This window comes from Podarcis pityusensis, assembly GCF_964106645.2.
Source record: "Podarcis pityusensis genome assembly, chromosome: 17".
NCBI classification, from domain to species: domain Eukaryota; kingdom Metazoa; phylum Chordata; class Lepidosauria; order Squamata; family Lacertidae; genus Podarcis; species Podarcis pityusensis.
In genome coordinates this window covers 2,353,471-2,381,334 of record NC_138042.1, presented here as the reverse complement: position 1 = coordinate 2,381,334, position 27,864 = coordinate 2,353,471, and the positions used below count along the sequence as shown (strand labels likewise).

The 27,864-nt window shown below is 46.0% G+C and overlaps 2 protein-coding genes across 7 annotated transcripts; one reads left to right on the top strand and one right to left on the bottom strand.

Annotated features, from left to right (window-relative positions):
* Positions 1-6,097, top strand: HSD17B10 (hydroxysteroid 17-beta dehydrogenase 10). Of its 2 annotated transcripts, none has more exons than XM_080987349.1 (6): positions 1-131; positions 583-747; positions 834-998; positions 3,187-3,315; positions 5,100-5,208; positions 5,702-6,097. In XM_080987349.1, exons 1-6 carry the CDS (start codon positions 108-110, stop codon positions 5,890-5,892), a joined length of 783 nt encoding a protein of 260 aa, XP_080843475.1. In that variant the 5' UTR covers positions 1-107; the 3' UTR covers positions 5,893-6,097. The 2 variants fall into 2 exon arrangements, with proteins under 2 accessions (XP_080843475.1, XP_080843476.1); XM_080987350.1 differs by having other exon boundaries at positions 5,100-5,239; positions 5,702-5,944.
* A 1,216-nt stretch (positions 6,098-7,313) lies between these two features.
* Positions 7,314-27,841, bottom strand: RIBC1 (RIB43A domain with coiled-coils 1). 5 transcript variants are annotated; one of them, XM_080987331.1, is made up of 8 exons: positions 27,703-27,841; positions 26,093-26,223; positions 24,522-24,603; positions 12,509-12,853; positions 10,564-10,682; positions 10,067-10,333; positions 8,002-8,168; positions 7,314-7,660 (listed from the first exon to the last, which is right to left on the bottom strand). In XM_080987331.1, exons 2-8 carry the CDS (start codon positions 26,207-26,209, stop codon positions 7,579-7,581), a joined length of 1,179 nt encoding a protein of 392 aa, XP_080843457.1. In that variant the 5' UTR covers positions 26,210-26,223; positions 27,703-27,841; the 3' UTR covers positions 7,314-7,578. The 5 variants fall into 5 exon arrangements, with proteins under 5 accessions (XP_080843457.1, XP_080843458.1, XP_080843459.1 ...); XM_080987332.1 differs by having other exon boundaries at positions 26,093-26,217; positions 27,703-27,840; XM_080987333.1 differs by lacking the exon at positions 27,703-27,841 and having other exon boundaries at positions 12,509-12,926.
* Positions 27,842-27,864: the final 23 nt, after the last annotated feature.

Here is a 27,864-nt window from a genome sequence, read left to right as displayed (position 1 = left end):
CGCCCCCTCCGCGGGACCGGCGCGGCTCCGTCCCGGCGGAAACAGGCGCCTCCTCCAAGGGCGGAAGCCCCTCCCCGGCGAAGGGGGCGGGGCCTCCGGGGAGAAACATGGCGGCGCTGAGGAGCGTGAAGGTGAGGAGGCGGCGGCGGCGGCGGCGGGGAGGAGGGGCTGGCGCCCAACCCCGAGAGCGAGGCCGGCGCTCCTGAGGGCCGTGAGAGAAGCCGGGGCGATGCCTTTCCCGATATGCTGGGGAAGGCGCGTGTCTGAGGAGGCGCCCTCGCGCGCCAGCTTGGGGTCTGCCCGGCGGGCAGAAGCGCCACGAGGGAGCTTCTCCCAGGGAAGTCATGGGGTGGTCTTCCCTTTGCTTCCAACAGCGTTATGACAGGCGCCCCCCCTCGTGAAGCACAGGAGCTCTGTTGGGGGGAAGGAATGATGGGCACTGCTGGCACCTTTTCCACCCCCAGGGAAGCCTGGGCAGCACCGGGGTGGGACTGAGCCTGGAAGGCATTTAACACTTTCGAACCTCTTGGCACGCCTGCTTTACCTGAAGGATAATTTTCTCTTTATTCCCTTGACTTCCAGGGAGTGGTTGGCCTGGTGACCGGTGGGGCTTCAGGCCTAGGCCGGGCCACGGCAGAGCGGCTGGTGCAACAGGGAGGCAGCGCGGTGCTTGTGGATCTGCCCAAGTCCGACGGGGAGAGCGTGGCCAAATCGCTGGGAGAGAGATGCATCTTTGCTCCGGCTGATGTAGGGATTTTTCAAAGGGGGATTTGATAAAGAGGTTGTACCCATAGAGGAGCAGCTGAGCTAAGTGGTTTCCTCTCCTTTCCCAGGTAACATCAGAGTCAGATGTGAAGGCTGCCCTAGCACTGGCACGGGAAAAGTTTGGCCGTGTGGATGTGGCAGTGAACTGTGCTGGGATTGCAGTGGCTGTCAAGACCTATAATATTAAGAAAGACCTTCCTCACAACTTGGAAGACTTCCAGAGAGTTATTAATGTGAGCATTAAGAAAACCCTAGTCCATTACTGTTATTGGTTTGTCATCAAGTGTTCTTGCTCCAACCATTTCCCTAACAATTCTTGCCTCACAAAAACAGCAAAAAAATTGAGATACCTTACTGAGCAAGTGGGATCTGTAACAAAATGTTGTCGTGTGGAGTGTTCCTCTTCAAGGTGCCTGTCAGCCAGCCATACTCTGCTCCTTTTCAAGTTACAGTGGTACCTCGGGTTACATACACTTTAGGTTACATATGCTTCAGGTTACAAACTCCGCTAACCCAGAAATAGTGCTTCAGGTTAAGAACTTTGCTTCAGGATGAGAACAGAAATCGTGCGGCGGCAGCGGGAGTCCCCATTAGCTAAAGTGGTGCTTCAGGTTAAGAACAGTTTCAGGTTAAGTACGGACCTCCGGAACGAATTAAGTACTTAACCCGAGGTACCACTGTACTCCTTTTCATCCTCCTTTTTCCATTTCCATTTCAACTCTCCCCCCACCCACTACTCCCTCAATTATTTCTCATAAGGTTTGGTTTGCAGACCCTTAATAATCTTGGTCACCCTTCTTTGCACCCAGTATTCTTAAATTGTGGTGCCCAGAACTGGACACAGGACTCTAGGTGTGGTCTGACCAAAGCAGAACAGAGTGGTACTATTACTGCCCTTGATCTGGACACTACTGTTGATGCAGCCTATAATAGCATTAGCTTTTTTGCTGCTGCATTCCCTTCTTACATCTCAGCTCCTCTGTATGCTCCTTTTGCAGCCACACTGGTTTCTTTTGGTGCCTCCCAATTTTCGTTCTTGTTGGAATTGTTAGCATTTGTGCCTATAGTTTACCTTTAAGAAACTTCCAACCATTCAGACTCCCTATTTGAGTATTTCTGACCATGTGATCTCATGGTGTTTTTGAAAGCAGCCTTCTTAAAAGTCCAAAGTGCACATGTCTGACTGCACTCAGCTTTCCCTTGCCTTTGTATCATGAAACCAAGTAAATGATTGCTTCCTCCCAAGTTTCCTAGTACTTCCATTTCATCAGTCAGTTACTCCCTGTTGGTGAGGACAAGGTCCAAGATAGATGATCCTCTTGTTGCTTCTTCTACCTTCTGGGAAATGAAATTGTTAGTGAGGCAGTGGAGGAATTTGTTACATTCTTGGCAGAGCTTGATATCCAACAGATATTGAGGTAATTGAAGTCTTCTATGACTATTATCTCTTTCTTTTTTGAATGTTTGGTAATCTGCTCTAGGAAGGAATCGTGCAAATCTTCAGTCTCGCTTGGAGGTCTATAGCACACCCACAATAAGGTTACTGTTGTTTCCCTCTCCTACAGTTTTTACTCATATAATCTTTTACATATAACACTATTCATCCCTTCCTGTTTGGTCTATTCCTTCTAAACAAGTTGTACCCCTCAGTTTCCACGTTCTAGTCATGAGTCCGACCCCACCAGGTTTCAGTAATGTCCACTATATTGTATTAAGAACTCAAATTCATCTTGCTTGTTTCCCATACTCTGTGCTTTGGTATAGAGACAAGCAGACCAAGTCATTCCTTCCAGCTACTTCCTTCTTGTAGTTTCCTTCCCTTTAGCAGGTTTCTGTTGCAGGACCTCAGTTTCCTGTGCGTGAGTGAAGCTATTATCGCCAGTACCGGGGGTTCTCCTTTCAACTGTCTTCCTGCCCCTCAGGATTTGGATTAAAGCTTTCCTGATCAGGTTCATGAGACTCTGAGCAAATACCTTCTTGCCAACCGCTATGAGGTGCCACCCATTTCTTGCCTGAAGTCCTTTCTCAAGGAAGCAGAGACCTTTCCTGACAACACCATGCATACAAGCCACTGTTTTCCTTCCAGTATTTCCCTCTTTTCCTGGGCCATGACATTCAACAGGGAATGATGGGAAAACCACCTGTGCTTCAAGGCCCTTCAGATTCCTGCCCAGATTATAATAGTCGCTTGCTGTATGTCAAAGGCTGTGTTGGGCAGTATTGTTTGTACCCCCATCAGAAGGAAGGATTGAGTTTAATATTAATATTTGACTTAATGATTTTGAGTGACAAGAGGGTGTTTGCTAGGCCCAGAGTTCTAATGTGATGAAGTAAAGGTGATGTCTTTCACTATTGGTTTGAAAGGGGTAAGGAAGGGCCAAGCTTTGGGGTGCATAACCTCCACCTGCCTGTGTTCCTCAGGTGAATATTGCTGGAACATTCAACGTAATCCGTCTGACTGCAGGTGAGATGGGACGGAATGAGCCCGACTCAGATGGGCACAGAGGGGTAATCATCAACACTGCCAGTGTGGCTGCCTTTGAGGGGCAGGTAAGTCTCAAGCCTCCCCTGCCAGCTGTATGAGACAAAGGGAATCCCCTGTGTTACAACACGAAAAAATCTGATCAACAAAAGGCAACACGTGGGCAATATTTATTAAACACTATCAATTGTTTCTTAATTCATAAACAGAAGCCATATAATACGTGCAAGAAGTCACAGGAAGAACTGTTCTGTTTGCTGTTTGTTGTTGCTGTGCTTACAGCACCACCCGGCTCGTTCATTCTCAACCAAACTTTGATATAGATATGAACTGTGGAAAGGCTTTCTGCCTCAGCTTCAGTGTTACTTTGTGGTTACACACCATTCTAAGCTTGTTGATGGAATATTTATTTGACTTCTGTTAGTTCATGACTTCTTGCACGTATTAGCCCACATGTTGCCTTTTGCTGATCACATCCACTGCCAGCTGGCCTGGTTGGCAACACCCGGCTGACACTACCTTAAAGCAGTATACACACAGGTGTCCTATGCGTAGTGCCATTCTTACAGAAGAGTGGGACCATAAAGGTCTTTGTTGGATTGCAACTCCCACCAGCCCCAGCCAGTATGGGCAGTGGTCAGGGATTATGTCTGGAAGACCTGAAGTTCCCCACTTCTTCTGCACAACATCAGTAGAATAGTCTAGGGTTAATAATTGCTCTGCTTTGTCCCAGAAACATGGAGACTGTAAGTTACTGAGCAGAGGAAAACATCTTGTATCTCAAGCTCGATAAAGCAGATCATCATCATATTAAAATTCATAATGATTCTATGCCACCCATGCTCCAAGTTGGGCAGATGTTGTATTGACAGGATTAGCACCAGGTACTCCCACTATGTGTGCCCCAGCTTCTACTGCACTGTACAAGGGATGCACCTGACAGACAACCATGCTTTGCTGGCATTTCTGGGAGCGCTGTTGCCTTACTTGGGTTGTGTGCACATATGTGCCCGTTCTGAATGTGTAATGGCAGGGGAGTACAGTAAAATGGAATATTCATTTCATAAGGTTAAAAAAAATCACAGGTTTGCTCTTGGTTCACAAGATGACAAGAGACTTTGTATTGAGAGGCAGGGTTTAGGCATCAAAGCTGAATTAACTCAAAGATGACCAGCCTCTAGCTTTGAGGCAGCCAGTGATTCAGAAAACTTCTACCCAGCAGTAGAGAGAGTGAGAGACTTACAGGTTTGCCTATGAAACTCGGGCAGGCTTGTGTTCTTCCCTGTTCTCCTATACCACACTGGTCTGCAGACTAAAGGTGTACCAAGGCTGAGGCAAGGGGCTATATATGTTTTTCAGCAAGGAATAGAGTAAGGATTATCTTGTACCAAAGACACTGGCCATTGTTATGTTACCTTCAGAGTTTCCCCACAGCTTTATAAAAGGTAACCTAACAATGGCCAATGTCTGCTCCTGGATGTTGCTGAACCATAACCCCCATCCCTGGCCATTGGCTGTGCATTCTGGGTGAGGCTGATAGGAGCTGTAATTCAGCAACATCTGGAGAGCCGAAGTTTCCCCACACTTGCTTAAAGGAGTTTGGATGGAGGGCTGGGAGGAAATTTCCCCCCAAACCTGTTTAAGGACTTCCAGTGACTTGCTTTCTACCCCCTCACCTTGCCCCAATTAAGAGTGACTTCAGATTACTGCCTGCCCTGCTCAGGCTTCCTATACCTCTGGCAGGCTTGTTGCAGTGCTACACAATCTCCACACCCTCCACATATACATTTCAGAGAACACTTGTGACTTTAATAAGGGTTTAGAGCGCCATTGTTTTTTTTCCCCTCCCCAGGTTGGCCAGGCTGCCTATTCCGCTTCCAAAGGAGGCATTGTGGGAATGACACTGCCCATCGCTCGGGATCTTGCACCTTTGGGGATCCGAGTAGTTACCATTGCACCAGGTAGCACTCCTTCCTTGAATCTGGGCTTTGGGTAAGGAAGGTGCTCTTGGAGGGTGCTCAAGGCTGTAATGGCAGGATTGTATACTCCACAGAACTTGGTACAGAATTCATTAGTGGGGGTAGTGCTATCTGTATACATTTATGCAAATTTGCCTTTTCCATATCCTATCCAGAATATCTTGCATATTTAGTCATAGGCATAGGGCTGTATGTGGCACTGAACTTCTGGAATCCTTATTGAACCACCTGTCACATTTCTGATTTCAGCAGGTGCTGACCATGCACTTTTGAACCTATCTTTGCAGCTGTAAGTCCTAGAAACTCATTTTAAAACAAAAACTAAGCTTATTAGGAAGCTAAATTCTGCACCCAGCAATGCATTCTGTGCTCCAGTAATTGTGGCACACTCACACAGTGCTCTGCTTAATAGGCATTGTAAAAGTGTAAAGAACAGAGACTGGGGCAACCCTGAGTGTGCTTTTGTTTTTTCCAGGTCTCTTTGCAACACCTCTTCTGGCATCACTTCCTGAGAAAGTGAGGACATTCCTGGCACGGCAGGTGCCCTTCCCAAGTCGTCTTGGTGCTCCGGAGGAGTATGCCCACCTGGTGCAATGCATAGTGGAGAACCCCATGCTCAATGGTGAGGTGATCCGGCTTGATGGGGCTATCCGAATGCAGCCCTGAACTGTAAGCTTGGCCCTGGAAGAGCGAGAGGGTTTGCTTCCCCATCACAAGTCAGGGGTTGTTTCTCTGCCCACTGGACCATAATCATGGTACTTTTGAATCTGCTGATGATTACAGCTGCCTCTGCTATGCTTCCTCAGCTGGAATCTAGGTTAGCAAAAGCAAATGATTAACATCTGGACTATAATAAATGGACTATAATGAATTAATTGTATGCTCCTCTTCTCTTGCTGTATGAGTCTTCTCATCCCTTGCTAGTGGGACAATCTAGAAAACCCTATGCTCTAGTCTTCTAATCCACTAATAAGTCCCTGTTCCAAATTTGCAATGCAATCCAGGAGCCCTGTCTCTGTTTTACTACCAAAGACACCTGTGATTCTGTTTGGTGTTGATCTTCTTTGTCTCTTTTACTCAGTCTGTGATGAGGATAACATGCATGTGCAACACACACACACACACACACACACAAATCTGAGAGTGAAGGAAAGCAAAGTCTTATTAAAACAAATTGTGCAAATAAAGTAGGCAACTTATTTCTAAAGCTTTCAAATTATTTAGAGCTCTTGGGGGGGGGGGGAAATAGCAGTAGTAGTGTGGAGTAGCAAAGCAAGTCAGGAAGTATGAAAGGAAGAGTGGTAGTTAGAGGGGAGTATGTTAGTGTGGGGCAGTGAAGTCCTATACCCTGGCTATGACCACGACCAGTTTATACTGCCTGTTCTCTGGTTTTTGAATTAGAAAACTCAGATACCAGACTTCTGTAGCCAGGAAAAGCTGTGTATCAGATAGTGTTGCTGCCCATGAAAGCTGAGAATCGCAGTTTATGGGGGCAGAGTGGCTTTCTGGACTCCAGCCTTAGTCTTGCTACTGCATAACTGCAAGCACCAGCAAGTATGGTCAGGCCCTGCTGAATTTGTTTTTAGCTTGCAGGCATTAACATACAATAAAGGGGTTTTATTATACTTTATATTGTATGGCAATGATGATGAGGTGTATGTTTGTATACCACCCTTCATCCAAAGATCACAAGGCTGTTCAGAACATAATGTATTTTATATTAGACTTGTTCACTTCTTAGATATTTTATATTAAGAATTTATGAATTCTTAAAATAATCTTTAGTCCCTGTTGAGAGCAAGAAGCTGACCGTGCAGTTTGCCCCAGTGGCTTTGATCTTGTATTTCTTGGCTGTTGTGGATAAGCAAACCATTCTGAGCTAAACCACCTACAGATCCCAGAAATACTAGCACCTGATCCTGAGGAAAAGCTGTATAGAGATGTTCCCTTGGAGTTCCACATTCTGTTGTTAAGGCACTCTGTTCTGTGATGTGTGTGCAAAACAAACCACCCTAGCCCCTCACTCTCATTCTCTTCTCCGAGGACACATTCACACATTAGGGAAGCCAGTTCACTCTACACTTCACTTAACAATCATATGGTAAGACATTTATGCAAAGTAGCTTGCCATGTGGTTGGGCAACATTTTACACTGGTATAGACATCCACGTGGAGCAGTCTTCAGGCAATAACATGGAAACTATGGTCTAACAAACATCAGTTGCTTTGTCCTTGTAATTCTACATTACAGCCAGCAGATGACTCCCTTTGTAAATACTGCACAAAAAATACTTTACTGAAAGCAAAGCCTTCATTCCAGCCAGATTTGGAACTGGGTTTGTTATGCTTCAGTCAGCGGCTGCTAGTGTTAAACTGCAAGTGGTACTGGGCTGTGGGTACATTGGAGTAGACCTCTTTCTCCATATACTGTAAACTGTAAAACAAAGAACAGAAGTGTGTTCAGTGGAAATGTTTGTCACTTCATTAGTGCCAAGGAAGAGTCAGCCTTGGCGTCTGTTTTCAGTAGCAGGACGTAACCTAGGAAGAAAAGATGAAAATGCCTCTGAATATGTGCCTAATGCATCTCCCTCACCTCTGGATCACAACAAAGAGCAGTAAGGATTAGGGGGAAGAAAGGCATTGAGTGCAGGTGGTGGTGCTTCTAGACAAAGCTCAGCCTGTCCTTCAGGGTACCTGCAATTCTCTACCTGAGGAGGCTGCCTCATTTCCACCTTCCGGGGGCAGGGAGGAATCTTTCATCCTTGGCCTACTCACTTGGACTTCTGTGCATCTGCCAGATCCTGGTTGTAGGCATCCAGGCTCTTCCTCAGCTGCTGGCGGAAATTCTGCTCCTGCTGCTCCATCTCCATGGCGGCACGGCCAGCCAACTCCCGCTGCCGGTCCCATTCAGCCTCCCTCTGCTGCTCTTCTTCCCGCAGCCTCTAATAGAGTGGGAGAGAATAGGCTCAGGCATAATGCGGCTGATAGAAGTGAAAACTATTTCACCCCTGGGTAAAATCTCTACTCTTGCTACAAACTCACAAGCCACTGTTCTCTCAACCGTTACCTAACCCCCTCAAATGTTAATATGGAGTTGGTACTGTCCTCCCTTACAGGGCTGTTGTAAGGTGTTCTTGAGTTAAGCAATGTAAAAGCTGAACTGTGATTTATATTTTATATATATATTGAGAGGGAAACAGAACCTTTGTAACATTCCAGCTGCCTACATCTGTCACTTCCTACTGGCATAGGAAAGTACCATTAGAAGCTCAGAAGGAGGGAAAGATAAGACTCTGATCTTTCATCTGGGAAAGAAACACCATCCAAAATTTTGTAATCTCCCCCCCCCCCAAGCATAACAGAGGAATTCAACATAGCACCAAGTGGGGTGGGTGTGCACAGAACAAGGTCTGCTTGCGCAACAGGACTTCCCATCTCCTTCCCCTGTGTGCCCCCTAAACCTACTTTGGGGGTTCCTCCAACTCTGCAAAGCAGATTTAGGGGGTGATGGGGTCCCACCGCGTGTGCGGCCCTCATTCCATGCATGCAATAACTTAGTTGAATCCCACAATAAGGAAAATGCTCTTAAAATGCATAGACAAGGGCTGTGCTTAGGCCAATGTACCTGCTGCTCTCTTCTCTCCTACATAATGGACCATTCTTGAGCTTACAAGGGAAAGCATTCCATGTTACTTAGCTCCACTGTGCTCTGGACAGGTAATGGATTGCCACCTAGTTTACACACACCTTGCATATTATGCAAAGAGTGACTAGTGGGTGCCACAGGGTTCTGTCTTGGGCCCGGTCTTATTCAACATCTTTATCAACGACTTGGATGATGGACTCAAGGGCATCCTGATCAAATTTGCAGATGACACCAAACTGGGAGGGGTGGCTAACACCCCAGAGGACAGGATCACACTTCAAAACGACCTTGACAGATTAGAGAACTGGGCCAAAACAAACAAGATGAATTTTAACAGGGAGAAATGTAAAGTATTGCACTTGGGCAAAAAAAATGAGAGGCACAAATACAAGATGGGTGACACCTGGCTTGAGAGCAGTACATGTGAAAAGGATCTAGGAGTCTTGGTTGACCACAAACTTGACATGAGCCAACAGTGTGACGCGGCAGTTAAAAAAGCCAATGCAATTCCGGGCTGCATCAATAGGAGTATAGCATCTGGATCAAGGGAAGTAATAGTGCCACTGTATTCTGCTCTGGTCAGACCTCACCTGGAGTACTGTGTCCAGTTCTGGGCACCACAGTTCAAGAAGGACACTGACAAACTGGAATGTGTCCAGAGGAGGGCAACCAAAATGGTCAAAGGCCTGGAAATGATGCCTTATGAGGAACGGCTAAGGGAGCTGGGCATGTTTAGCCTGGAGAAGAGGAGGTTAAGAGGTGATATGATAGCCATGTTCAAATATATCAAAGGATGTCACATAGAGGAGGGAGAAAGGTTGTTTTCTGCTGCTCCAGAGAAGCGGACACGGAGCAATGGATCCAAACTACAAGAAAGAAGATTCCACCTAAACATTAGGAAGAACTTCCTGACAGTAAGAGCTGTTCGACAGTGGAATTTGCTGCCAAGGAGTGTGGTGGAGTCTCCTTCTTTGGAGGTCTTTAAGCAGAGGCTTGACAACCATATGTCAGGAGTGCTCTGATGGTGTTTCCTGCTTGGCAGGGGGTTGGACTCGATGGCCCTTGTGGTCTCTTACAACTCTATGATTCTATGATTCTATGATACTCATCTGTATTGCCCATGTCAGCACATTCCCACCATTTTCTGGACATCCTCTTAGTTGAATTAGTTACGAAGGAACTTGTGTAACTCACAAGCTTTCTTGCTGCAGCATCAGCTATGCCGCCACTTGCCTGCTTCTCCTTACACTGCTCCTCCTGTGCTTTCCGCACAGCCTCCACTTCTGCAGAGGTCATCCCCTTCCAGCGGTCCGTGATCACACGGTGTGGGCCCACAAGGCTTTTGGCGATGTCAGGGTTTTCTGTCAGGAGGTCACCTGTCAGGTGGTTGTAGATTTCTGCATAGTTATTGTCCTGCTCACGCTGCTGGGCCAGACGCTGCTGCTCAGCAACCTCTGCAGCCTGGTTTGGGAAAGGAGTAGATGGGATGCTGTTGCATCTAAAGCCTTGTGCTCATGTCTTTCTAGCCCAGCCTTTCCCAACTTGGTACTCTCCACATGTGTGCACTACAACTTCCACTAGCCCTGGTCAGCATGCCCAGTGATCAGGGATGATGGAAGTTGGGAGTCCAAAACATCTGGAGGTTGAAGAACGATGCAGATGAATAGCTAATTAATACAGGAAGATGGTACCTGGGCTCGATTAAAGTCAGCTATTGCCATGGCTTTGGCCTTGCGACACTCTTCCTCCAAACATGCCAGTTCCAGGGCTCGTAGGTCCAGCTCTATCCTCTTTTTGTCCTCCAGGCTGTCTACAAGGAAAGCAGGTGTTCTGGCATGCAGTCAAGCTATGTACACACACACACACACACACACACCTGATCCTCCCATAAGGCAAAGTGAGGCAGTAGATTTGGAATGGCATAAGAGTAGCAGAATGGGAGACAGACACTAACTGTTTCAGTAGGGCTTGTGATGCTGGTAGTAAGTTAAGTGATGACTTCCTTCTCCAGTTCCAACAGTGGAAGACTGGTCAAGGAGAAACATGGTCACTGCTTGCATTAGCACCTGTTGTCGACTAGACAAGCCAGTGCTCTAACTTAACAGCATACCACTGAGCTAACAGCAGAACATGAGAAGGCCATGTCAAAGCAGGTGATCAGCCCTATAGTAGGACAGGCAATTCCCAATCATTCCAAGATACTGCATGCACCAGCCTGCCCTGCCTCCTTGTGGTGCCAAAAATAGCACGGGGATCCGTGGTCGTGTATGTGCCGATTGTGCTGGTCTGTGCTCACTTTTGAACAGTACTAGCACACACCTGGCCAAGAAACATACACCAGAGAGTTAGTTGGCTACTATGCCTCTATCTAGAGCAGGGGTTCTTAACATGGGATCCATGGATTGGCATCGGGGGGGGGGGTCTGTGTCAGGCACAATAAAGATAAGAAAGAAAATGTTTCCAGTGCAATGAAATAAATTGTTCGCAAAATTGTGTGTGTGTGTGTTGATTTCTACCTACACCCTACAACATGGTAAATAAAGATGTTGTAAATAGGCAAGCAAGTTTCCCAGGACTGGGTGAAGCTGAAAAGTGTTCACCCAAGCCTGGGAAAACCCCCACCTCCAGCAGGACCACTGGGTCCAAGGGAGGCATTGTCGCCATCACGCAACAGCACCCAACCTGGCGGTAAGTGTCATTACGTACCCACCGTGCCCTTATTTTTATTCAGTGCCCCCCCCCCGTTGCACCTGAGGCTACTATCACCCCTCTGAATCGTTCCAGCGCCCCCCAGGCGTGGTATCACCCACTTTGGGAAAGACTGCTCTTAAAGATTCACCTCCAACTTCTCAGTCAAGTTGGGTAAATCTTTTTTTAAAAAAAACAAAAAAATATATTGATACAAAAATATACACCCATTACAAAGTATGTTTCTATAATATACTGAGATAAAACAGCTACTTAGTCTAAAAGAACAAAGTCAGAAGAAAGAAAAGGAAAGGAGAAACTTAAAGAAAGAGAAAATGAGAGAAAAGTAAAAGAAACCTAAAGAAAGATAAAGAAGAAGAAAATAAAAGGACTTCCAGCTCTATGTTATGCAGCTACATATAATTATTCCTTAAGAGCAAAACCAGTATTCCAGTTGGGTAAATCTTGTTGGTGCCAAAAATATGAATGGGAGAATTCCTGGATGTCAAGACCCAGTTTTGGGGCAAGAACTCTTTGGTGAGAGAACCCCAGCAGAGATTTAAAGTCATAAAATATATAGCAAAGTAAAGCATGGAAATGCTTGTAGAAAATGCAGGAGAATTCCTTCATTTCCAACTTCTGAGTAATACAAACGGTCTTAAGAAGAGCTTAAGGGAAACAAATAAAGCTTGCAGTTCTACATTTTCACCCAGAACTGAGGCCAAGTATGTCACAGGGAAACTGGGTGTGCAGAATGATTTACTCCACCTGAGGCACTTGAGTGTCTTGGGCAGGGCCAATGCTGGGACTAGCTAGATGTTATTCTCCACATTCCTTTGTCAACCACAGCAGCTGCATGGCCTCCTCCCACACAACACCAGCTTCGCACTCCTGTGTCCCCAAGCAAAGGATCTCGAGGGCATTTCACACACCCCATCCTGAACATACCAGCATATTTACGGTCAGCAAGGTCCTTCTCCCGTTCACTTCTCTGCTCCTCCAGGATGCGTTTGTTCTGCTCCTTTAGAAGTTTTTGCCGAGCGTTCGCATTCAGGTCCTCACCAGCAAAGCGCTGCATGCTAGAAGGGCCACAGCGAGGGTCATCGTCACTCACGCGGGCTGGGTGGCCTTTGCGTGCCGCCTCTGGGTCATGGATGTCCCACTCCCGGCGCATGGAGGGCTGTTGCTCCCGCTCGCGAAAATCCAAGACAGCCTGGTGAAGCTGCTTTTTCCGTTGGCGCTCCTCTTCTTCCAGCATTTGTGCAATCTTGTCGCACTGCACCCGATCTGCATCTGCATAAGAACAGCACAGGATGCTGTTAGTCGTTGCTGTGTCTGCCTCATGAAAATGAACTGACTGACAAACCTGGAGATATAAAGGGAACAAGACAAGGATGTCCATTATCACCATTATTGTTTACCGTATTGGCCCAAATATTAGACGCACCCGCAAATGAGACACACCTTTAAAATTCAAGGCTTATTTGCAGATGCAGGCCGCCTCCCGGCATTACCGCCTCCTGGCACTACCTCAGCAAGCCAGCACCAGGGGGAGGCTTGGGAGTGGCAGGCAAGCTGCGCGCCCTTGCCTCATGCTCCTGGGCTGCTTCCGGGGGGGGGGGAGCCGTGCAGTAAGGTCGCACAAATAAGCCGCACTTTAACTTTTCATGGCTGGAATTTGGAAAAATACGTGCGGCTTATATTCAGGCCAATACGGTATATTGATTTTGGAAATGTGCAGAAAGCAAAGAAATTGGAGTTCGAGTTGGGCATCAGATATGCAAACTTAGGGTTTTTGCAGATGATGTGGTATTATTTGTTGATAATCCTTTGGATAAAATGAAGATAGTATTAAGGGAGATAAAACTATTTGGAGACCTAGTTCCTTTCTATATAAACAAAGACAAAACTGAAATCCTAGCAAAAAATCTGACACATCAAGAGAAAGAGGGTCCAGTCTTGGGAGGGGCTGCTGTCTCCCCTCCTTTGAGGACTGCTGCTACCGCTACAGCAACAAAGAGGATAGCAGAGAGTTCTGCAGGGACCAGGTCCCTGGGCAGGCAGGCACAGAGGGAACAGCTACTGCTCCAGTTGAGCATCAACCAGCTGCTGGGGCAGCGTTACAAAGCCTGCTTGCCCTGAATTCCACCTACCTGGCCCTGCAGTCCCTCCTTGGGGACTGCCATCTCCCCCCATTCGGAGGACTCCTGCTGCTGCTGCTGAGAGGGGGGTGGATGGCTGCTGGGGCAGTTGCTGGGGGAGGGGGTCATCCCTTTGAGTGTCACACTTTGAGGGTGGGATGAAGGCGTGGGCCAGCCCCCTTGTGTTAAAGTCATCATTTTAATGGGGATGGGATTTTTATTTGCATTGGGGTTGTTTTAAAGTGTTTTTACTTGTATTGTACTGTATCTTTTTTCAGTTGCTTATTTTGTTTTAAGGGGGAGGGCAGGGCTGCCTGGGAGTGGGCCCAAGTTAACAGAATGGCTGGGGCAGGTTCCACTGGGTAGATGTACACCCAATCTCAGTGATCACTGATAGGAGGAGGAGTTATGCTAGGACCAGACCATGTCATTACTGAGGAGGCAGGTTTAGTCATTGTTTGAAGGCTATCCCTGCCTCTGGGTCAGGTCATGACCAGAAGGATACCGGAATCAACAAGGGAGACCCACATGACCTTAAGGTGTTGCTGTGCAATGCCAAGTCAATGATCCACAAGACTACGGCCATTCATGACTTGATCGTGGATAGAGGAATTGACTTTGCATTTGTAGAATCATAGAATCATAGAGTTGGAAGAGACCACAAGGGCCATTGAGTCCAACCCCCTGCCAAGAGGGTTGATTGGACATGGCAGATGGGCATGGCAGACTTGGTTGGACATGGCAGATGGGCCTGTTCCTGCCGCTGCTTGTCTGCCAGGTTTCTCATACAGACAGCAACCCAGGTCATGTGGGCGGGGAGGGGGCTTGCAGTGATTTTTGGAAGTAATTAGCTGACACCAGGCATCCTATTGGGAAGACCCAATTTTCTGAGTGAATGTTCTAGCCACAGACATGCCTTAGACCTGGTGTTCACCTCTGTGAAATGTGGGTGATTTGACACTAAATAAAAGTGAAAAAAAAGAAATGCCATGGTCGAATCACTTCCTGGTGCAACTAGACTTCTCTGCGAACCTTCCCCTCCGCAGGGAGGTAAGACTGATTTAGATGAACCCTGCCACTTAATGGATTTGAACAGGAGTGCTAGGGGATGTTTTATCCCATGTTGATGGCCTCTCAGCCATCTCAGCCTGGTGGCCCACTGGAATGCGGAGTTAACCAGGGCTATCGACTGTTTGGCTCTGAAGTGCCCTCTCCGATTACATGGAGCCTGGACAGCCCTGTGGTTTTCCCCAGAGCTGAGGGTGATGAAACAATTGTGGAGATGTCTAGAGTGCTGGTGGTGGGAACTCTTCTGAATCGGACCAAACACGGGTTAGAGCTCAACATATTTAGAACATCAGTTTGTGTAAATTTACCAAAACATTTACCTGTGTGACACAGAATCAATTTGATGCACCATCAGAAAATCCAGTGTCATGGTAAAAGAAACACGCACTGAGTTCCAACATAGGAAGACAGTCATGTTGAGGCTACATTTCTGCAGGTATACCAAAATTGATGCCAGTGAGTTTAACACCTGACAGTACAATAATTCATCATTCAGATATTAACTATCTTGTTAGCTAAAAGCAGGCCCAAACTTCCCAATGAAATACTTATAAGTTTTATGTTGATTAAAATCATTATTCATTTTAAATATTTTATTTTTTCCTGTTTTTTGTGTACTACAAATACAATATGTGCAGTGTGCATAGGAATTCATTCATATGTTTTTCCAAAATATAGTCCAGCCCCCCACAAGGACTGAGGGACAGTGAACCGGCCCCCGGCTGAAAAAGGTTGAGGACCGCTGGTCTAGAGGGGCTGGGAGCTGGGGGCACTGTTATACAGTGGTTCCGCTGGTACCTCCTGGGTCGTGGTGTTGGGGGATGAGTGTTCAGACTCCTGGGCTCTCACTTGTGGGGTGCCTCAGGGCTCTGTCCTCTCCCCCATGCTTTTCATCATCTATATGAAAACGCTGGGAGAGATCATCAGGGAATTTGGGTGGGTGTTCACCAGTATGCAGATGTCAAGATACTGTCAGTGGCTCCTGGCTGGTTGCCCAGGAAAGTATAAAAACAAGGGAAAGTATCTAACAGTCCTTTTTTATTTCAATCTTTACAGAGAGAGGCTACCCAGCCTCTTGGATAATGGTGTTGTCCCAAGTGAATCTCCACACACCCCATCTCTCCCACTTCCTCATTCATCAACATCATCACCTCTTCTACGGGTGCTGCCACGTGTCCTCTGTCTTTGAGTTCTTTGCTCTCCTACCTGTAAGGCTCACCGGGTTCTGGGAGATGGAGGGTCTGGAATGTTTTCTAATGACAGCGTGTCAGCCAGGTGTTGCTCTGGCTCGCCCATGATTTCCCAACTTTCCCCCTCATCTGCCTCTGAGCTGCAACCTCCCTCAAACCCCTGTTGTAAATCTATACTGTCTTCCTCTTTCTCCTCCCTAGAAGGGTCAGGATAGGTAGGCGATCCCCACCATTCCTCCTTTGCCCAGTCCCTGACAGCAGATGATACCCAGCTCTACCTCTCTTTCAAATCAGAACAAGTGAAGGTGGTGAATGTCCTGTGTGAATGCCTGGAGGCAGTTGGAGGATGGATGGCAGCTAACAGATTGAATCCTGACAATACAGAAGTACTGTTGGGGGGGGCAGGGAGTGGGCGGGGGGGGGGATTCCCGGGTCCTGAATGGTGTAACTGTGCCCCTGAAGGGCCAGGTGTGCAGCCTGGGAGTCATTTTGGGCTAACAGCTGTCCATGGAGGCGTAGGTCAATTCTGTGTCCAGGGCAGCTGTCTACCACCCTACCTGCCTGCAGACTGTCTTGCCAGAGTGGTGCATATCCTGCTTGGACTACTGCAATGTGCTCTACATGGGGCTACCTTTGAAGGTGACCTGGAAACTACAACTAATCCAGAATGTGGCCGCCCTGACCATATAACACCAGTCCTGAAGGACCAACATTGACTCCCAGTATGTTTCCAAGCATAATTCAAAGTGTTTTTTTTAATGATATTTATTGAGAGTTTTAGGATTACAAAGAAAAACAAGGAAGAAAAGAAGAAAAAAGAACAGATAACAACTAAACAATACAAATCGATAAAAGTCAAAATCAAAAAGCAAAGGCAAAACACATAATACATCAAAATCAAAAAGCAGAATTAAACAAAAAAGAAATTAAAAGCAGATACAGTATTCTCAAATCCTTAACTGTCATTACCTTATTTCATCGACCTCCTCACACCTCCCTTTTTTGTATTCTAGTTGTTAATTGTCTCAGCAAATCCTTTCCATTTTTCATAATATTCTGTCATTAAATTACCTTAATCTATTTTAGCCTTATCTTGCCATAAAAAACCCTAGAACTTAAAACTTAAATCTTATTTATACCAATTTCTCATAGCCATAGCATATTCTTACATAGTTCTTTTTAACATTTCTGCTAAAGACAAATAATTTCATTCCAACATTTTTCTAATACTCATTAATTTTGCAAAACATTCCTAAATAGAATTTTTAAAACTTTCTTCCAATCTTCATCCAGCGTCTCTTCCTCCTGGTCTTGGGTTTTGTCAGTCCTTTCTATCCCATCCATCTAGTTCATTAACCTGGCAACCTTATGTCCGAGGCCCTTAAGTCTCTTCCATGTCCCTTCCGCAGATCTTCTTCATATTTATACCTGTACTTTACTTTGTCTTCCGCTCCTTTCACTCGTGGAGACTCCAGCTTGACAATATTTTTGTCCCTTCTCGACAGATCAGCCCCTTTTCCATAGTCCACACTGAACTCCATGTGGTATTTAAAAGCATATTTCAAAGTCCCTCCAAGGTTGAGGACCCCCACAAGTCCAAACTCCTCCCGGCCCAACACCAGATTTGAAAATTCAAAACATCCCTGCATAGGGGGGTCTATCCAGCCCCCCATCTCCAAGCCGAACAAGACTCTATCTCTCCAAATCTGGCTTTTTCCAGGTTCATTCATCAGATCCAACAACTCATGTTCCTGCTGGGCCACAGTTCCCTCCATCTCTGCCTCCCGAGGTCCAGCCACAACCTCCTCCCTCATCTGATCTGTCAGAGCACACTCCTGAATTAATTCCTGAGTGGGTTCTATATAGATACCCACTACCTGTCCAAAATTTCTGATCGCATCAGTCATCAAATCTGTCTTCTCATGTAACTGTTCCAATAACGCACTTGTTTTGCAGAAAGCACGCACCAGAGCCTCTGAGTACATTGTTGTGCAAGGTCAAAGTCTAATCCCACGATCTTAATCTATTGCAGCTGCAAAACTCCCCAGTTCAGATTAATAACAGTTTCACAAGCTCCCTCTAGGGGAAGAACTTCTATTTGTATCCATCTCTCTCTCTCTCTTTTTTTTTTAGCAGATCTAACAACAAAGTTTCCTTTATCAGATATTTTGTCAATATTTTGTTCCTTTTAGCTGCGAAGGAGAACAATGGAATCACTATGTTTCTCTTCTTTTAACTATCTGTCAAAAACGTTTGTCTATAGTCAATGAACTTCCCAAAAACGTCTGTCCTGACACCCCGCTTCCAGGTTCAAGATGGTGGAAAATTGCTTTTCTTTAGACTCTCTTCTGCAGGTTTAAACGGTCCAGAAAAAATCCCCCCTCTCCTCCTGCTTCCAAAGGGGGTTCAGTAATTTTAAATGATGAAAGTTGATCCTTTACAAACGATTTTCTAAACTCTAGCTTGCCATGTCTTTGTCAGCATCGCCCTAGAGCCAGTGCACCAACTGGACTCTTGCACCTCAACCCCGACTGGGCTAGGCGAGCTGGGTAGCACCGCCAGAGACCTCCTTCTCACAGGAAACGGTCACAGTGCTGTGGACTCACAGCTCAGAGCTGAGAGCACCGGATTCACTGTCTCAATAATACAGTCATTGCGCAGCAGAGTTTTGCAGAGTCTTGCAGAGTATAAACCACTCGGAGAGCAGCTCTGTAGAATATCTTCCTTTTATTCTATAACTACAACTATGATACAAAACTATATACAGAGCTGAATATTCTAAGCATAAATCAATGCTACACTGAGAGTCTGCAGCTGCTCTAACAGCAATCTTATCTCTAGGATCTCTAACACTCTCACTCTCTCCGATACACTGACTGACTGACTCTCTCTCACACACACAGACATGTTGCTGGGCAGAATAAGTAGATAGGCAGGACACGCCTCCTCCTCTCTGGAGAGTCAGCAGAGACCATCAGGAGATCATCAGGAGATTCTTGGGTATGGGAGGGGTGAAATCTCCTCATCCTCCCCCATTTCATCCGACCATTTCAAGAATCTTTAACATAACTGCAATTTACACACACACTCCAAAAGTTGTTCTCTGCTTACAACCTTGGTTAACATATCTGCAGGTATCTCTCTCCCGGCATATAAAACACTTTTACAATACCATTGAATAAGCAGCTTCTGGAAAAATCTTCACACACATTTCTTCCTTTCAAATACAAATTGACATTTCTAATTAGGCAGATTTGAACAAACCATTTTTCAGAACTCAGATACACGCTTTCCTTCAAATATCAGGTAAGGAAATAAATAAATAAAGCGTTTTGTGCTACTACTCTCAGCACACTTCATGCTAGGTTTGAAAACCCCACCAGAGTTGCTCGTGACCGCAGTCTTTGCAAACTCTTCAGAAAACCTTTTCGGTGGTACACCCTTGGTTGTTCTCTCGGATCTGCGCAAAACTCTCTGATCCTCTTGTTCTGGTGCTTCCTCCTCTTTGGGAGAATGGGGAGCTAAAGTATATGAAGCTGCTAAGTCTGAGTCAGCGTCAGACTCACCTGAGGCTTTTGGGGTCTGATAATCTGTGCCATCATCTGGAACTACATTGGCATCAGGATTATCACCACCAACAACACTTGCCTCCCTCTTAACTTTCTTTGCCCCTTTTGCACCATCATCACAAATGGGATGGCACTGAAAAACGCCAACTCTGTCCCATTGTGGATTGTCATCAATACTCCTAGTGAGCCTTATGGTTTTCGTGTCTGTGATCAGAACACGATAAGACCCTTTCTCATATCCTAGGAAAACACCACGTTCTCCACGCTTGCTCAGTTTGTCACCCTGCGAGATGTGCACCCAAACCTCCGAACCAAAAATTTTAAAATGCTTTACACATGGCTTTCTTCCGTGAAGCATCTCATATGGGGTGCAATTTATACTAGACTGGTACCTCCTGTTATACACGTGACAGAAAAACGAAAGAGCTTCGGCCCAATAGGGATTGGGCAGCCCTGAATCATGTAACAGTGTTCTGATTCCTTGCTGCAGGGTCTGGTTTACTCTCTCACATAAACCATTCTGCCAGGGTGATCTGGGCGTGGCGGTCCTATGCTCAATGCCCTGTTCAGAAAGAAAACTCTCAAACTCTTCTGAACAAAACTCTCCACCCCTGTCTGTGAAAAGAAAATGTACATTCTCATTATGTACATTTCTGAGCCATTTACAAAACTGGTGAAACTTGGTAAAGGCTTCAGACTTTTTCTGCAGCATATAGACCCAAACATATTTCGAATAGGAGTCTATCAGAACCATGAAAAACCTTGAATTGCCTCTAGAGAGCGCTAGGGGCCCCACTAAGTCTGCATGAATGACTTCATATGGTTTCTTGGCCTCTCTCCCAGACTCGGTACCTTTGGGAGCTTGCCTTGCCTTACTCTCAGCACAAGAAACACATTTCATGTGGTAGGGACATTCTTTCAACTTCATACCCTGAACCATATCAGGCATTTTTGCCACAGCCTGGAAATTCAAATGACCATAAACGCGATGGTAATAATGAATACATTGGTCATGCAACTTCTCATTCTTATCAACAGATAAATTGCAACACTCTTTCTCAGTTGCTTCTGCAGTGCCTGTACCTGAAACAAAAGGCAATTGGTACAAACCATTTACACATTTTGCATACAAAATGAGCTTGCCATCTCTAAGAATTTCACAGCGAGATTTAGCAAACACCACCTTAAACCCTTGACGATCAAGCTGGGAAACACTCAACAAATTGTCCTGAATATCAGGCGCATACAGGACATTCTTAATAGTTGCATTCAGGCTCTTTAAGAACACAGTTCCCTGAGCCATACTTGTGAGAACTGTCCCATCTGCTTGATGAATTTCTTTCTCTTGCTTCTCAAGCTGAACAAAGAGATTCTTATCTTTGGCCACGTGGTTTGAACAGCCAGAGTCGACCACGAAGAAACTCCGCCCATGTTGACTGGAACAGCGAGAGATCAAGGCCTTTGAAGTAGCAGGTGCTTGGGGATTTCTTCCTCCTCCCCCTCTGCCTCTGAAGTTTCCCTTCTTCTTTGAAGACTTCTTGCACTGGAAACTCAAATGGCCTTGTGCTCCACATGAAAAGCACCGCTTCAATTTCAAAGCTTTAACAGCAGCAGTTTCACTTTCACTTTCCCCTGCTGAAGACTCAGGCACATTTTCAAGCACATTTTTAACAGCACAGTTTTCCCGGCTTTCTCTAACAGCCTGTCTGCGATCCCACTCATTCAGAAGCACGCTAGACACATAATCTTCTGTTAGCCGGTCAGAAGGCATTGTGGAAATCTGGGCAGCCACTCCATCATAAGACTCATCTAGGCTATTGATCATTAGCATTGCAAACACAGCCTCTGAAATAGCCAGGTCTCGCTGAACAAGGTCTTGTCTGAGACGCTTTAATTGAGATAGATGGCTAGGCAAATCACCACCTTTCTCCAACTGCAGCCTGCACAGCTTCTTAAAGAAAATCACACTGGAACCAGCATTCTGCCTCAGATGCATATCTCTCAACTTATGCCAAACAGCTTGTGCAGTCTCTTGACCCTCTAAGTTCACCAGCAAGTGGTCTGAAACACTCAAAATAATTGTCCCTCGGGCTTTCATATCTGCAGCATGCCACTCAGCCCAATCATCATCATCCTTATCTGGAGGGTCATCTTCTATCGTGTGAAATAGCTTTTCCCTCTGTAAAAGCGCTTTCATCTTTACTTGCCAAACTGCATAGGTTTCAGGCGTGAGGAGAGGAAAGGACAGAGCCATCTGGCCAGAATGTGCACAGGCCATGTCTGCTATTACTTAGAGCAAGACACTTCCCTCGTGCAACACAGATAAAGCCTTGACTCCCTCAGCCACTGTCTCTCCCACTCAGAGCGCAATTAACAGGCAAACAGGGATGCTATCTTCTTCCTTTGGCAGTCAGCAACATACCTCCATAAATCAAGCAGCAGCAAGAGCAACAGCGGCAGCTTGAACACTCTGCTCCAAAACAGCTCTGCTTCTGGGCACCGCAAATCAGTCCAGCATGCAGCGTCCGTTCCACCGTCCGGCAATCAGCAACAGAAACCTCTGGCGACTGGGACGCCTGGGACGCCTGGGATGACTGGAACAACGCCAGGTCAGACGACTGGAACAACGACTGGGCCCATAACCGATGTCAGCATCGCCCTAGAGCCAGTGCACCAACTGGACTCTTGCACCTCAACCCCGACTGGGCTAGGCGAGCTGGGTAGCACCGCCAGAGACCTCCTTCTCACAGGAAACGGTCACAGTGCTGTGGACTCACAGCTCAGAGCTGAGAGCACCGGATTCACTGTCTCAATAATACAGTCGTTGCGCAGCAGAGTTTTGCAGAGTCTCGCAGAGTATAAACCACTCGGAGAGCAGCTCTGTAGAATATCTTCCTTTTATTCTATAACTACAACTATGATACAAAACTATATACAGAGCTGAATATTCTAAGCATAAATCAATGCTACACTGAGAGTCTGCAGCTGCTCTAACAGCAATCTTATCTCTAGGATCTCTAACACTCTCACTCTCTCCGATACACTGACTGACTGACTCTCTCTCACACACACAGACATGTTGCTGGGCAGAATAAGTAGATAGGCAGGACACGCCTCCTCCTCTCTGGAGAGTCAGCAGAGACCATCAGGAGATCATCAGGAGATTCTTGGGTATGGGAGGGGTGAAATCTCCTCAGTCTTTGCTTTAATCTTTCTACAAAAAGCGGAAGGCTGACTTCCTGTTTAGACCTTCCCGCTTCAGTGCCAAATTAAAAGGAATTTCTTAGTCCAATTTTCCGTTCTACTCACGGGTCGTTGTTTAGAGTCCAATTATCCAAATTTAAACTACTCACGGATAGTTGTTTTTGTAGCCAGATTGTCACAGGAAAAAGGTAGCGTTCTCCGGTAACGGCTGTGCGGCTTCGCTCCACGGAAGAAGCAGTTGACTCTCAGCACCGCGCTGCTTGCCCCGCTTCGCTCCGGAGCCCGTAATTGGGTTCCTTTACAAATTGGGGGGGGTGCGAAAGGTGCCCGCCGAGTCCCACGGTCACAGGCTTCACCCGCCTGTGATTTTTTAAAGGGTCCCCGCTTCGCCGTAGTGGAACAGACCCGATTTCTGTAGAGCTAGTCCCTCCGGATCAGAGGGAGTCCGCCATTACCGATGGCACCACCCCGGAAGTCCAATTCAAAGTGTTGGTGCTGATCTTTAAACTACAACTAATATAGAATGTGTCAGCTAGGCTGGTGACTGGGAGTGGCCACCAGGACCATATAACACTGGTCCTAAAGGATCTTCACTGGCTCCCAGTACGTTTCCAAGCAAAATTAAAAATGTCGGTCCTGTATACCTGAAGGAACGTCTCCACCCCCATCATTCAGCTTGGACACTGAGGTCCTCTGAGGGTCTTCTGCTGGTTCCCTCACTCCAAGAAGTAAAGTTACCAGTCCCCTGACAAACCAGGCAGAGGGCCTTCTCGGCAGTGGCACCCTCTCTGTGGAATGTCCTGTCATCTGTTGTTAAGCAAATGAACAACTATCTGACTTTTAGAAACCTCTGAAGGCAGCCCTGTATCAGGAGGTTTTGAATATTTGAGGTTTTACTATGTTTTTATATGTACTGTAAGCTGTCCAGTGTGGCAGGGGTATAAATAATAAAATGATGATGATGATTAAACGGACATTAGAGTGGAGAAAAGGGTGAAATATTTAAGTATTTGGTTAACAAATAAAACACATCACTTTTTCAGAATAACTATGTTAAAGTATGGAACAAGGTAAAACAAGACTTAGCAAGATGGGGAAGGATGAAAATCTCACTATTAGGAAGAGTTTCAGCTATTAAGACAAATGTATTACTGAATACGCTGTTTATAGTTTAGATTACAGTGGTACCTCGGGTTACATATGCTTCAGGTTACATACGCTTCAGGTTACAGACTCCGCTAACCCAGAAATAGTACCTTGGGTTAAGAACTTTGCTTCAGAATGAGAACAGAAATCGTGCTCTGGCGGTGCGGCAGCAGCAGGAGGCCCCATTAGCTAAAGTGGTGCTTCAGGTTAAGAACAGTTTCAGATTAAGAACGGACATCCGGAATGAATTAAGTACTTAACCCGAGGTACCACTGTATACCGATTATTGGTAATGTGAGGTAATTCAAATAATGGCAAAGAGGGTTATCAAAATTTATCTGGTGGGGGGAAAACCAAGGATTAAATTTAAAATATTAACAGATCTTAAAGAAAGACGTAGATTCAAGCTGCCAGATTTAAAATTAAACTATGAATCTGCCTGTTTGATATGATCAAAAGAGTGGATATATTTTTAAAAATGCAAACCCCGCTGAGGTTGATGCATTTCATTCTGCCCGACCTCCTGCACTTTCTTTCATTTGAATTTAACTGTTGGGGAAACTGACTTGCTCAGGCCCCAGACTAATGCCCGGAGACAAGTGAGATAAATGACCTCACAGAGAAATGGAGCAGAAACACTTACCGAAAGCTTCATCACGTCGTTTCTCTGCAATTTCTCTGAGTTTTCGCTCTTCCACCTGGGTCTTCAAACCTTCCACATCCACCTTAAAAGTGACATTACAAGTTAATCGCTGCATCGGATGTGGCTGTTTCAGAAGCAAACAGAATGCAGGATTTTGCATGCTGCCCTCTCAAATAAAGACAACAAAGAATATGCAGGAACCTGAAAGATGCAATGGCATAAGCTCTCCTATTTCATGTCAGCTAGTTTAGAATATAGCTTTGAAGCTGCTGACCAGAGCTATTTGGCTTCTATCTTTCTGTACCAGCTTTGCTGATTTCTGGTTCATTACTGGGCTCAAGTCAAAATGCTGTTTTTACATTTAAAGCCCCAAATGGCTTAGGATAAAGAAGGACAACCCGCTACCACATTAGTCTGCCTGTTCTCACAGCTCCTCTGGTAGGACCTGCTACATGTCCTACCACCAACTGATGCAACAGAATAGGGTCTGGTTTTACCTAATTTCCTGCTGCTTTTGGTTATTTTTTTATCTGCTATCCTGGCTTTTTGTGTGTGGTTATGCTTCAATATTTTTACTTGCTTTATTTTTTGCTGTAAGCTGCCTTAAGTGCCTCTGTCCCCTTTGCTATCAATTATCCTATCTTTCTAACAGATCTGATGCTTTTAAGGCTTAAGGTTTAAGCTTTTGGCCTGCATATATAGAATATACGACCACTGAGCATCTAGACCATGAAATATAGGTGCTCCTGAGGAGTGATCAGGAGTAATCTATTACGTGAAACATTGAGATGAACACTTGTCATCTGTAAATGATGCCTGTAATACTGGAATTACAGAAAATGAACAGTCCTTGCTTTCACTCATAATACTTCAACCCCTGAAGTTGGAACCTTATTCACGAGATTTTTTGCTGAGAGTTTATTATTGTATTTATGAATCACTTCCTATGAATCAATTATTTATTGCATTTATATCCCACCTCTTTCTCTAAGGAGCTCAAGGTGGTTCATGGTTCTCCCCCATCTCAACTAAGCCCCACAATAAACCTGTGAGTTAGGTCAGGCTAAGAGGCAGTGAGTAGCCAAGGTCCCTAAGTGAGCTTCATGGCCAAGTGGGGATTTGAACCAGTTCCTAGTCTGACACTAACCACTGTACCACACTGGCTCTCTCAAAGTGATTAATGTATAGTCCAGATGCCCTTAAGATTTTTGGCCAACATGATGCCCTTAAGATTTTTGGACTACAACTCCCATTATCTCCAGCCAGCATAGCAATTAGTCAGGGATGAAGGGAGTTGAAGTTCAAAACATCTAGAAGGCAGCATGTTAACTGCCCAAAGCCTAGCCCACATCTCCAATAAATGACCTCTTGTTGTGTCTCACTGAACAAGCTGACAAGCTGAAAGCTGAGTAAATTTAGAAAGGAGTGTTCAGGTTAAGATGTCTGTGCACAGGGATTACTTCCTACAGGTATCTCAGTTCTGAGGGATAGTTAAGGAGTTCTTCCCAGAACTTTGAAATCAAGGCAGTCCTCCTCCGAAAACATGGCTCTATAAGCCCTCCATGTCTCACCCCCATCGTGCGATAGCGAGCATTAAAGATGCGGCTCTGTCTTTGCTTCTCCCGGTTCCTGCGGGCTTCAATGGCAGCTGCCTCCTTTATATCTGGCTGGATGTCCACTTTATACATCTTTGCACCTGTAACTGAGGGTTGTGTTTTCTTGTCAGAGGAAGAGAGATTTAAGTTTTTAAGTTTTTAAAGCAGACCCAGCTCCATCCCATTGCTAACTAATCTTATCTGAGTGGTGGGAATAGATACCTAGGCCTGTCTCTCTATCTATTCTGGAACAATTTGCAGATAGGTCTTGGGTAAGCATGGAATAAGCTTTTCTCCAACATCAGATCTGCCTAGTTCAGCGCTGGGAAACCTTTTCAGCCAGGCGGGCCAGATTCTTATCTGTCCCCACCTCATGGACCAAGCTTGACAGGTGGGTTGCTCTGTCCACCTGTCAAAGTACTTGGGAAGCGTTTCCCAAGTGCATGGCAGCCAGCTAGTTGCGTTGAAACTTCAGTGCGAAGCACTTTGCAAGGCCTCTGCTCAGTGCTTCTCAAGCATTGAGCATATGACTGGCAAAGCTGATTGTGGCAGGGATTGCCTACATGATCAAGTTCCCCATGGAAGACCATATCTCTACTTCCCACATTTTGTGGTTTGGAGGAAACAACCTTATAAGCCAGAGGTTTCCTAAAGGTGATCTAGTGATTGCTGTCTTCTCCAGTGTTCTAACACAAGACTGCCTTTATTTCAATCCCCCAACAAAGCAAAATGTTGAAAACAATTCACTTTCCCCTTCCTCCCTGGTGGGGGAATGGAGGCACTACTTGGGGTCCACTTTAGGTACCAATAAGGGACACGGGTGGCGGTGTAGTCTAAACCACTAAGCCTAGGGCTTGCTGATCGGAAGGTCGGCGGTTCAAATCCCTGTGACGGGGTGAGCTCCCGTTGTTCAGTCCTAGCTCCTGCCAACCTAGCAGTTTGAAAGCACGTCAAAGTGCTAGTAGATAAATAGGTACCACTCTGGCAGGAAGGTAAACGGCGTTTCTGTGCACTGCTCTGGTTCGCCAGAAGCAGCTTAGCTATGCTGGCCACATGACCTGGAAAAACTGTCTGCGGACAAACGTCGACTCCTTCGGCCAGTAAAGTGAGATGAGCGCCGCAACCCCAGAGTCATTCGCGACTGGACTTAACTGTTAGGGATCCTTTACCTTTTTTACCTCTAGGCACCAAAATGTTTTGGACTGACCCTGGCTGGTGCTGTGCTGTTTTATTGTAGTTATTTGTATGGTTTCAATAGATTTTATATACAGTTTTAATTTTATCAGTGTTCTATTGTTTTTTAACTATCCCCCCCCCCCCATGTTTTTAGCAGTTCATGTTTTTATCAATAAACTGCCTTGAGTCCCTGTCAGGGGAAAAAGCAGTGTGCAGACGCTCCAAGTGTCCCTATTTTCCCCGATTTAGAGAAGCTGTTCTGGTTTCTGATTTGATCCCAGAATGTCCTGCTTTTCCTTGGGATGTCCCTGTTTTCATCCGTGAAGAGCTGGAGGGTATGCGGCGTGTGTGCGCATATCATAGCATATCAATTAGCGCCCTCGACCTCCCACCCGCTGTCCCGCTCTCACCTTCTCCCTCCTGAAGTTTGCGGCCTCCTGGTTGCTATGCCAACAAGCCAGCCTGTTCTGAATTCCGCGTCGATTTATGCAAATTGAGAAGCGGAGGAACCTATCAGCCAAAAGAGAAGGGCCGGCAGGGCGGGAGCGCCTTGGGAAGAGGGAGGAGCCACG

What these genes read in the sequence shown, in the direction of transcription:
- RIBC1 (XM_080987331.1), bottom strand. Translation starts at nt 26,209, where the DNA reads ATGTATAAAGTGGACATCCAGCCAGATATAAAGGAGGCAGCTGCCATT. An exon ending in CTCGCTATCGCACGATGGGG is followed by an intron (nt 24,604 to 26,092) that starts GTGAGACATGGA and finishes GTCACTTTTAAG; the next exon opens with GTGGATGTGGAAGGTTTGAA. An exon ending in GCAGATGCACAGAAGTCCAA is followed by an intron (nt 7,661 to 8,001) that starts GTGAGTAGGCCA and finishes TTTGTTTTACAG; the next exon opens with TTTACAGTATATGGAGAAAG.
- HSD17B10 (XM_080987349.1), top strand. Translation starts at nt 108, where the DNA reads ATGGCGGCGCTGAGGAGCGTGAAG. An exon ending in GCATCTTTGCTCCGGCTGAT is followed by an intron (nt 748 to 833) that starts GTAGGGATTTTT and finishes CTCCTTTCCCAG; the next exon opens with GTAACATCAGAGTCAGATGT. An exon ending in AGTAGTTACCATTGCACCAG is followed by an intron (nt 5,209 to 5,701) that starts GTAGCACTCCTT and finishes TGTTTTTTCCAG; the next exon opens with GTCTCTTTGCAACACCTCTT.